Source organism: Heteronotia binoei, chromosome 12, assembly GCF_032191835.1.
Source record: "Heteronotia binoei isolate CCM8104 ecotype False Entrance Well chromosome 12, APGP_CSIRO_Hbin_v1, whole genome shotgun sequence".
NCBI classification, from domain to species: domain Eukaryota; kingdom Metazoa; phylum Chordata; class Lepidosauria; order Squamata; family Gekkonidae; genus Heteronotia; species Heteronotia binoei.
The window spans coordinates 46460112-46471820 of NC_083234.1; the positions used below are offsets into that span (position 1 = coordinate 46460112).

The 11709-nt window shown below is 41.9% G+C and overlaps 1 protein-coding gene across 1 annotated transcript; it reads left to right on the forward strand.

Moving 5' to 3' along the window:
- Positions 1 to 5424: 5424 nt before the first annotated feature.
- Positions 5425 to 10628, forward strand: LOC132580776 (small serum protein 5-like). The gene is made up of 4 exons (XM_060251845.1): positions 5425 to 5689; positions 6803 to 6896; positions 9036 to 9168; positions 10459 to 10628. Exons 1-4 carry the CDS (start codon positions 5687 to 5689, stop codon positions 10568 to 10570), a joined length of 342 nt encoding a protein of 113 aa, XP_060107828.1. The 5' UTR covers positions 5425 to 5686; the 3' UTR covers positions 10571 to 10628.
- The last annotated feature ends 1081 nt before the right edge of the window (positions 10629 to 11709 follow it).

Genomic DNA, 11709 nt, shown 5'->3' on the forward strand with positions numbered 1-11709 from the left:
GTTTATCTGTGTCCTTTAAAAAGTTTATATCTCTGCTACCTAATCTTAAATAGGTTCACACATAGCCCAGCCCAACATAGCCTCGCCCAGCCTGACAAGGTCTCATTTATCTCAGATTCAGCCCTCATAACAAATGAGTTTGACACCCTTGGTTTACAACATTTCCACACAAAGCCAAAGCATACAAGAGCAGAGGTCCATCAGTGGCCGTGGTGACTGAAGGGAGCCTTTATCTGCAGAAGCAGCGTCTGATGACTAGTGCTAGGAAACAGCAGCAGAGAAGCGCCTATGTCCTACTTGTTCACACACACACACACCCCGGGCAACTGGTTGTCTGCTGGACTAGATGGACCACTAGTCTGATCCAGCAGGCTCTTAAGGTGAGAACATTGACTATGGCAGCTGTACTTGGTCCTCCTAACACAATCTCCCTAACAACAGAACATCAGTAGGGAAATAACCTGTTGTGGAATTTAACCTATAGTTAAATAGCTTAACATAATTAAGGAAACAGTGTGACCACCAATTATAACTATAGTTGCTGTGCTTATCTTGTACACTTGAGTTTTGCACAGAAAACTCTTGTATTTCATGGCCTTTTAATCCACTCTTTATAGATTTTCTCCTCTGTGTTTATGAGAGTTTCACTGAGTTCTTGCTCCACATTCCCACCCCTACGCCAAATCTCAAAGGATTTAATTTTGGCTTCTGCACAACTGCATCAACCAATATTATATGTTTTTCCTGGCTCTGCTGTAATTTTCCACAAACCTATTTCTTATGATATTTCTTGGAAGATTATACTTCAAATAGGTATGGGAAAGGGAGCAAAGAAAGGTATGGATTTTCACTCCTCCTCCTCCCCACATTCTTACGTCTAGCGCCCTCTTCTCGTGGCCAGTAAGCTTGTTGGTGTTTTGATAAATTATCTATATATATGTTTAAATGGCAAAAATCGAGCCAGTGAGGGGGAATATTTGGGGAGAAACATGAAGCAAATCTCTGTGTGAAGAACTGTTGCCATTGTGAATGTCTTTGCCTTTGCAGTGACAATCAGAACAGAACTGGGAATCATCCCCCGCAAAAGAAGCTGTAATCAGCTGACTGATAATTCATTTCATGCATCTAATGAAGTGAGGTCTATGAAATCTTCTGCATTAATAATTCTGTTAGTTTTTAAGGTGCCATAAGACTCTTTTCTGGTTTTGCTGCAACACAGAAATACAGCTTCCCTTCTGCAACCTGTACCCGTGTGACAGAGAAGCTGAATTCCCTCTAGATCACCATTGTTGTTTTCCCATTTCCATTTTTCATTTGATTATGAACCTTTCATTTTTATTTGTCTCCCCCCCCACCTCGCAAGTTGACATCCCTTAACAAACATTTCCATTGTGAGAGTTTCTAAAGCAGTTTTTCAGGAAGTAGAAAAGAGTACACCACTGGGTTTCACTCCCCCATTACTATCGTGACATGTATATATTAACACCTCAACCTAGGAACGATTAAATCTCGTAGATGTGTGAAGTGATATTTTGTGACATCACTGAGGAATCAGGGGACTCCCTGTGTGGCTATAGGAATGTAAACTCATCAACCAACAAACACATAGTATTCTCAGTACTGTTGCCTCAAATGAACACTTCCTCCTTTATTATGGGCACAACCTCATCCTGCTGCTTTATGAGAGGATCCTGTTGGGGTTTTGGCCTGCCTTATCAGTAAACACTTCTGAAGGCGATAAGGCTCTGCCAGCCTCTACAAGTTTTTAGTACAAAATAAATACCAAGTGAGTCTGACACTGAATTCTTATTTGCCTCAAAGAGGTTTTATTTTTTGTGTTGGTTGACCCAGGAGACCCTGTTCCGCTCTGATTAGCTTACCGCCTTCTTGTTGGAACTCAGAGTGGCTGATTGCAGACTCCACTCTCTTCCTTTCAGAGCCACTTATCCCCCGACAAGACTTTTGGCTGGTGCATTATAAAAGCTGGGATGATAAGCTGAATGTGCCAACTTTCCTCATTGTTTGCCCTTCTATCATTGATCCCTGAAAATAATTCATGTTTAAACTAAAGATACAAAGTATTTCTCAGGAGTGAGAAAAGATGTCCATGAAGGATCTGTCTTCCACTAGTGATGTGAGGGTGGGAATGCAAAAGGGAACACGGCTGTTAAATGAACTACAGCTACAGGAACAAGAATGTATCATATCCAATTTTACCACCAGGCTCTCATCTAGCTTGGTCCACCTCCCTTTTTCTTGCACTTTGTTTTCCTCAGACCATCTTTGCCTTCTTCCCTCCATCCCCTGGTTCTTCGTCTCCATCATCTCAGCCCAGGCTTCCTCTTTCCTTAATAAGGCCCTGCGTGTCCTGTCCAAATCTCTTTTCCTTGGACCCTTACTTTCATTTCAGTTTCTTCTCTCGTTAACCTGCTTCCTCTGTTCTCTCTTCCCTTGGCCCCTCTCCCTTTCTTCTGCCTACTGCTTTATCTGATGCAGGCTCCATTAGGACCTGCCCTGAACCAGAAGTTGTTCATGTGAATACTCCTTAGGGAAAGAGTCATAAACTGCTGATGAGCCTTGTGCTCTGACTCACACTACTTGCTGTGATCCCCTGTGCCTGAAATCCCCTGTATCCACCACTGGCTGGCAATCCTCAAGAGACTGGTGGCGTAGAGACTTTCCAAAAAGGCATCCTGTAATACCATGACACCACTTCTGGCTGCCCAGCTGGAAGTGATGTCAGTACTCAGGAATAACAAGATGATCTAGAAATCCTAGGGTGTCCCATGATGTGTTAGCATCATTTCCAGTTGTGCATCCAGAAGAGATTTCATGGCATCACAGGATGCCATCCCACCCCCCTCCAATTCCCCTCCCTACCCTATTGATTGGTGGTGGAGGACTAAACCAGAGACTGGGTAGTTTCCTGCCATACCTGTGCCCCAGAGGCAAAACTTTGGCCTTCTGTACTACAGCAGGCTTCCAGCAAGACAGCCAGTGAAAGAGGAAGACTAGGGCCTCCATGAGTTTTGTCAATCTCCAGCACCCCCAGAGTCTCCCCTAGGAACAAAGAACATCCAGAGCCAAAGCCAGGACCAGGCAAAGACCAGGCAAAGAAATGCAGGCCTGGCAGTTCAAAGTGTTCCACATGCTCATGTTCCTCATGCTTACCCACTTTGACCGGCATCACAATAGACCCTTCTCTCAGGGAGAGGGGAGAACAGGAAGGGAGGGGGGTATGAAGCCTCCCTTCCTGACAGTGGCAGGGAAGTGCATGGGTCAGGCAACCGTATCCACACTCTGGCCTCATGCAGGAAGAAAACTCCTCTCTAGATCATCATGGGTCCTCAAGCTTTTTGAGGCTGCAGGCATCTTTTGAATTTTGAAGGGTTATTGAGTGCCATCTCAAAATGGCTATTACGTGAGGTGGAGTCAAATATAAAATGGCCGCCACAGGAAGCAGAGCCAAATTATCTCTCTCTCCTCCAGGGCTGTTTTCTGGGGGAACATGGTGGAACAGAGTTCTGGAACCTCTTTGTGGAAAAAAAATTCTTTAAAAAAATGTTTAAAAGTGCATGAGGGACACCGTTGGGTTTCTTCATTTTCCTTTTGAGAGTTCTGGCACTTCTCTTTCCAGAAAAAAAAGCCCTGCTCTCCTCACTTTGCAAAAGAATTGCAAAAGGGGAAATGAAGAAAATGAAATGAAGAAAAGTTTGAAGGGAACGAAAGAAAGAGAAGGGAGAATAAAGAGGACTAAAGCCTGAGAGGGGAATTGAGCCACACATTGACTAAAAAAGCCTAGGTGCTTACCAGTCCTCTTGATTCTCCAGTGGCTGCAGCTGCTATTGCAGTAAAGGAAAAACCTTTCCTTTGAATGAGGGCAGCCAACGAGAAGCCTTATAATGGCCACACCCACCTAAGGATGCCAGCCTACAGGTGGGACCTGGGGGTCCCCCAGAATTATAGTTGATCTCCAGTCTACAGAGATCAGTCCCCCTTGAAAAAAAATGGATACTTCTAGAAAGGTCCTTGTCCTTCCTAGACTCCATCCCCAAATCTCCAGGAGTTTCCCAACCTGAATATGGCCATTGGCTGGTGGTGGTAGCCCCGCCTCTGAAGAGCTTTGTTGGTGCCCAATGTGATGATGTCACCTGGAAGTGACATAATCACACCTGGCATGTTATGTGGGGATACTCTGGTATTTGGGTAAAAAATCTTTATGGCACTCAAGGTTTCCATGAAATATGAAACAGAAATTGTTTTTGTAGTCCAATGGATAATTTATTTTACTAGTATTTTGTTATATCAGTTTATGAAGTTCAAAGTATTTCTTTGGTACTTCCATTTTGTAGATTCATCCAAAAAGAAACAGATGCTTACTGGGTTTCAAACACATTATCTTCACAACATGAGCATGTTAACAACTAACCATAACATAACTCAGAAGTGATTGAATTTCCTCTGTGGGTGAAAATGATACTTTGTGTCACCATTTAGGAATCTGAGGCTTCAGCTGAGGCCAGAGAAATGTTAACTCGTCAGCCAAGAATACCTGTATTTCTGGGATTTGGGGCCAGAATTAACATTTCCTCCTTTATTAGACAAGCTGAATTTTAAATCCTTTTTATTTTAGGTTCAATTAATTGATGTCATTCACTAAGAGATGGTCTATCGACAGCCCCTCACAACGGCTATGTTGACAAGGATTCATAGCATTACCAGAACTGCGCATTGGAATTTAGTTTTTAAAAATTGCATTTAGCGGTCCCACATCATTGGAAGTCCTAAACTGTAGTCTACTCAGCTTCTGCATAAATCCATTTCTGCCCTTTAAGTTCCACCAAAATTTCTGTTGGGTCATAAACCTCAGTTGAAAGTTAAGTATATAACTTCTCTGACAAATGGTACCAGAATGTATTGCTTAGATTCATTTTTCTTTCACTGAAATTCTTTGATATTATGCCTGAGCACCAATGAATAGGCTTTATGCAAGATTTCCAACTGCATGAGTTGGATCCAGGTTCCACCTTTCTACTAACAGCTGTCTCTGTTGTCACTTCATGATTGTGCAGAATGTGGGCTTCCAAGAACCACCTGGCCAGCTACTGTAGGAAACTTATTTGATTCTAACAGTCTTTCCCTATACTCCCAAATCAACTCGAAATGTTAAGTGAAGCCCAAATGCAGATTGCATACCTCCTGACACATTTCTCCACTCTCTTAGCCATGTTTGCTCTTTCAGCCCCTTCAAAAAGTACTCAGTTTCCTGCCCTAGTGGATAAGATGTATCCATGACAGAACTTTCCTCACTTGGCCAACCCAATCCTAACCCTCTTTTGAGGTTCATCATCACTTCCTATGCATCATTTACAAGAAGATCCTGATTTAGTGCCAAATTTGTCCTTATCTACATGCACCTCTGAAGAAGACTGCCAGCTATTGCCCTTATCATTGTACAAAACAAATACCAGCTTAGTCAGAAGCAAATATTTAGTTCTTGTCAACTTTCTTTTTACATATCAATTCACCCAGAACAGCAGGGAAAGAGTGATGTTTCCCTCAGCTTAGCCTCTCCCTCTTTTGGTCTGTATAAATTTGGGTAGCAGATTTCCTCAGACATTGGTAAGAAACATTCTATTGCCAACTGAGCTGATTCTCACAAAGGTTTCTACATTGCACAGCAAAGATGGTAAGCAAAAAAATCCTTTCTGCATCTCATTATGGTCAATTGTTTCTTTATTCTGGATGGGCTCAAACTGATGAAAAGGAATTAGGAAACAAGGTATTCCAGACATTTCCTATCCTCCCTGTGACTCCTAGTCCATCTAAGCCACACCAACCCCTCCTTTGTGTCACATCTGCCAGTGCAGGACTGCCAGCAATACAAAAATCTTTTCAAATTCAGAATCTGGTGAGAGATTACGCAAAGTAGCTATATGCATATACAGTTAATTGGTATACTTGTTGTTGAGCATGTAATTCAGTTTTCCATTATGCTGATTTTGTTTTCCCCCCAGCTCCCAGGACACCTATCATGCCTCTTTCTTATGTTCAAACTTGCTTTTAATGGTTAAGGGGAGGTGGCTATTATTCCACAGCACTGACAATCTCACTGAACTAACATAACTGAAACCAGAAACATCAGAATAACTAGAACATCAATGTGCATCATGGACTTTTAATGACTATAAAATGGAAATGATTTTATTGTATATTTTGTTTTTAATATTTTATGTTGTTTTTATTTGTTGTTAGCTGCTCTGAGCCCATCAGGGGAGGGCAGGGTATAAATCTGATTAAATAAATAAATATAGGAGTTATATTTTGTTCTGTTAAGTCTTTTCATACAGCCAGTGTAAGATCTGAGTAACTGAACCAGTGGCTACTCTGGATTCATTCTAGTCATCTTTTACATCTACAGAGTTTTCATACAGTGCTGTCCACTGCACTTGTCCTTGAGTTTTCCCTCCCCTTTTGTATCACATCCATAGGATTTGGGGGGCAAATTGGCAAGAAACTACTACTTTTCCAAAACAGTGTGCTTTAATGCGACACCCCATTGTATCTGTATGACCACAGCCTTCTCCTTGTCAATTACTTCAAATTGAATTTGCTGTCAAAGCTATGAAGATAAACTCCAATTTCTGAAGCAACCTGTTGAATCCTATGCTTTTTTTAATACAGTAAAAAACATTTAAATGTTAACTAATCACAAAGCCTGAATGGAGTTTAGAACAGAATTTCTCAAAGAACTTGAAGATGTTTCTAGCTGACTTTTATTCTTCTGTTGCTTCTTTTTCAGAAAGTCCTTCTAATCTTGACTGTCTCATGTATCACCCTGACTTTGTGCCATGGAGCTTGTTTTTTGAGAACACCCGAACTAGTCATGCAAGATGGTAATGTAAAAGGCAAAGGGTTATTTTTCAGCTCAAAAATGTGATTTTGACAGAATGCAATTGCTATGTATATTTGTACTACCTACTTACATCAGTATTATCCCATTTGAAGTGTAGTATAGTGGGAACTGTGTTGGTTTAGAATCTGGGAAAGCCAAGTTCAGATCTTCACTCTCACATGGAAGCTTGTTGGGTGGCTCTCTCTCAGATTAGCCTACATCACAGGGCTGTTTTTCTGAGGACAAAACAGAGGAGGAGACAACCATGGTGTAAGCTGCTTTGGGTCTCCATTGGAAAGAAATATAGGAGGTATGAATATGCTGTGAACTCACAACCAATTTACGACAATCCCAAAAAGGGATTTTCAAGGCAAGTGGTTCACCATTGTCTTCCTCTCTGGAATCTTCCTGATGGTCTCCCATCCAAGTACCAACCCTGCTTAGCTTCCAAAATCTGAGAAGATTGACCTATACCATGCTGCCTTCCTACCCTAATGGGGAGAAAAGTGAGGTATAAATATCAGAAGTTTTTAATTTAGTATCATGGCTTCAACCACAGAATTCAACCAGAGAGTTCTGGTTTGGGTGTGGTTGCTGAAGCATGACCAATACCTTGACTTTTCACCCATTTAGTTGCTGCAATAATGTGAGGCAGGAATCTTATCCTCTCCCCTCCCCTCCCCTATATTTAGGTTCCTTGTCCTATTCTTTTTATGTTGAATCTCCTACATACGATCACCATTAAATTGGGAGCTGGAAGTATCACTATAGCTTCACTGATTCTGTGACTCCTTCGTCAGAGATCCAAAACACCATTTGGATAAAACCCATTTAAAACTCCAGATTCTACTACAGCATTTTGATGGGTGGAGGTCTTTGTGTCTGCTTAGCTGCCAGGTAGAACCATGTGTAGCCCCCATGCTAGGCCACCAACTTGAATAAAGTTCATATTTCATTTCTGTTTATAAAATCTTTATATTCAATTTGAAATCTGGTGTCAGTGAGAAGTTTTGTCTCTCAGAACTGATCCTGTTATACACAGGTGGTATTTCCTGCCTGTTATTCCTGTCTGCCATATTTGGTCTCATGTTAACTTCCCCATCTAAATTTGAGACAAGGCAGTTCAGGTAACACATGCACTGTGATTGCATGTACTGTTCTTGTAGAATGCCTCCAGCTTGCCAAAGTATCAAAGCAATATGTGTATATATACTGTATATGGGTTGCCATTTGCCTGCCTCAGTGTGGCAGAAAATGGTGGCAGTGGAACACCATCCCACAACATCACTTCTGGCTGCATAACCAGAAGTGACATCACCATGTTGTGAGCTGCTCTAGGATTCAGTGGAAACTGTGTGTGTGTGTTTTGCCAGAAGTGATGTGGTGGTGATGTGGAATCCCATTAGAGTAAGTCCCACCCTCATCAGTTCCCCAGGGTTTGCCAGCCAATATGTGTACTGTGTGAACTATATATGTGCTGTGTAGTCTTTGCTTTGTTTAGGTTTATGTTTAATTTGATTTATACCCCGCCCTCCCCACCAAGGTGGGCCCAGTTTGGTGTAGTGGTTAAGTGTGCGGACTCTTATCTGGGAGAACCGGGTTTGATTCCCCACTCCTCCACTTGCACCTGCTAGCATGGCCTTGGGTCAGCCATAGCTCTGGCAGAGGTTGTCCTTGAAGGGGCAGCTGCTGTGAGAGCCCTCTCCAGCCCCACCCACCTCACAGGGTGTCTGTTGTGGGGGAGGAAGGTAAAGGAGATTGTGAGCCGCTCTGAGACTCTTCGGAGTGGAGGGCGGGATATAAATCCAATATCATCATCATCATCATCATCATCATCATCATCATCATCATCATCATCATCTTCTTCTTCTTCTTCTTCTTCTTCTTCTTCTTCATCTTCTTCTTCATCTTCTTCTTCTTCTTCTTCTTCTTCTCAGGGCAGCTTACATCAGAGTCATAATTTGCTATGATCACAGTCATAAAACAATAAAACCATTTAAATATATAAGTTAAAACACATAGATTAAAATTTATGCAGAGTGGCATTTCTCCTTGATTTTTAGAAGGCTTTTATATTGGCATTTGGAGGTTATGGCATTACTACAGATAAAAATGACAAAGATTTCTCTCCCCCCACCAGGTAAATTTGTGGATCCAAATGGCTGTATTGATCCTTATGATAAGAGTAAGCATAACTTGGAGTCTGAGTGGAACACAGCAAACTGTCAGAGATGCGAGTGCAATAGTAAAGGAGAGCTACAATGCTGTTCCAGGTAGGTTGGAGCCCAAATTTGAATATATCTTGCCCTAAATGGGAGTTTTTTCTCACAAGGAGAGCAGGAGCATTGTATAGATAACTGGTATCAGGTATAGGCACATATAGCTTCTATTTGTGTTGCAATGCCTCATTAAGTTAATATGTGAACAGCTATGGTGACAGGCAGTGTGGTGTAGTGGTTGGCAGCATGTTAGACTAGGAGATGAGGGTTCAGATCTCCACTGGAGCTCAGTGGTTGACCTTGAGTCAGTCACCCTCGCTCAGCCTAACCTACCTCACATTGTTGGGAAGATGGAAGAAACAAGAGTCTTGCACTGGATGAACTTTGTATCCTGCCCTTGGCAGAATGATGGAGTAAAATGTAATTAGATGTATGGACAGATAGATACAGTATTCTGGGAATTTGTTTCTTAAAATTCACATCCTTAAAACAAGGAGCAAACATCAGTTTATCCAGTTCGACAGCATTGGGAGGAAGCTAATGTCAGAGGTGTTTTTCAATGGAACACGTGACATGAGAATAAATGGAGCTAAACTAAGGTTAGACTAGATGACCTTCGAACTCTACGGCTCAGAGAAAGATTCAGAATGTACCTCCCTGCCAATGGAATGCCCTCCCCCTTCAAAGATCAAAAGAAGGGCCTCCATATCAGTGAGTGCACTTTTCAGAGATATTTCAGCCCTGATAACTTTTTCTAGATATTCTGATAATTTACCATTGAGGCCACTGGCCCAGGCTTTGCAGATTTCTCATGCATATATAAAACTGCAGTCCTTTGAGTCTTTCATGGATGTAAGAACCACTGGACTCAGTGAGATTTACTGGATGGGATTGATTGGCACATGGAATCCACACTGAAGGTGGATTTGTATGTACAGTTAACCAGAGATACAAAAATCCACTCAGCAGTGGAGACATAAACACTGGACAGAGGAACCGGCACTAAACTTGATAGAAAGGTGCAGAACTTCCTTCAAAGCTCAGTTTTAGACAGGGTGAGAAACTACCAAAGAAGAAAAGCTGTGAGCATGTGAGGGTGCCTTTCCCTCCCCAAGCAGTCACATTTCTTTGTAAACCACCTCTAGCTGGTCTCTGGAGAGGTGACACATATCTAAATAAATGAATGAATAAATGTATTAATTCATCTTTACCCTATCACAAACGTACAAGAATGGAGGGACTTTATAAGGCTGGGTTTGCTAAATCTGCAGTGCCAGATCCAGCAAACAAGCATTGTGCAAGTGAATAAAGACCTTGTTTTACAGCTATTTGTTTTTGTTTTAGATATGGTGGCATTGCAGTTGCTGAAGGATGCAAAGCAGTTGCTGACCCAGACACATGCACCTACAAATTCTATAAGGCTGATGACCCTTCAACCCCATGTCCAGGGATGTAAAGCCCCACTTTGTTCCTTTCCTATATGAAAACCTGAATAAATCACTTCCTTCCACCTCTCTTTGTGTCTCTTCAGTGGGAGTTAGCAAGATGTCTTCATTCAGATTGTGAAACAAAAAACAGCATGGTCATTTATGGTGTTAATGTGATCATTTCTCTTAGGAATATCTTTGTGGAGGTTACTTCAGACTATTCATTCATTCATTCATTCATTCATTCTTTCATTCATTCAATCATATTTATAGCCTGCCCTTTCCCGAATGGGCTCTGTAACAACAATCAATAATACAGAGTTAAAAACAGATTCATAGAATAAAACAGTATAACAATCTAAAAACAAACTCTAATTCTGCAGTTAGTGGTATCAATCACCTCCACTTCTTCCATACATTCCCCAGCTGGTGTAAGATAAATGGCTCAACAGAGTTATTTCAATGGCACCCCTGCAGCAGAGAGGCCACAGAATAATAAAATGTCCACCGACTCACTTGAATGCCTGGTGGAACAGCTGTCGTACAGGTCCTGCGGAACTGCAACAGTCCCTGCAGGGCCCTAATCTCCAAAGGGAACTTGTTCCACCAGGTAGGGGTTAAGACAGAAAATGCCCTGGCCCAGGTTGAGTGTCTTTTGTCTTTTCAGAAGTTGAAAGTAGGGCTGCCAGCCTCCAGGTGGGGCCTGGAAATCTCCCACTTTTACAACTGATCTCCAACTGCCAGAGAATAGCTCCCTTGGAGAAAATGACTGCTTTGAAGGATGGGTTCTATGCAGGTGATAGCAACGCCCTCAGGGCGCCAAGGTTCTTTGACTTGTGTGGCTAGCCAATTACAGTCACACAGTGAGACAAAATCCAGACAGCAAAAAGAGGTAAAAAAAAGTTTTATTCGAATAAGGAACAACATAGAGCCAAAGGTTCAGCTCAGTTGTTCACTGAGGTCCAGTTGTGTTCACACTTTTATACTTTTCTTTGCTCCTCCGCTTTACATCATTAATCTTACGTGACCAGGCATGTGCTTTTGCAAGTTATTTGTCTCTAATATTCATTAATCTTACATTTGAAAAATAACATGTTCCTGGCTTATTTTCAACTTTACTGACCTTCTCTTCAACAGGTGTGTTGTCAAAACTTCCCCATTAAAAATG

What these genes read in the sequence shown, in the direction of transcription:
- LOC132580776 (XM_060251845.1), top strand. An exon ending in CGAACTAGTCATGCAAGATG is followed by an intron (nt 6,897 to 9,035) that starts GTAATGTAAAAG and finishes TCCCCCCACCAG; the next exon opens with GTAAATTTGTGGATCCAAAT. An exon ending in GAGCTACAATGCTGTTCCAG is followed by an intron (nt 9,169 to 10,458) that starts GTAGGTTGGAGC and finishes TTTTTGTTTTAG; the next exon opens with ATATGGTGGCATTGCAGTTG.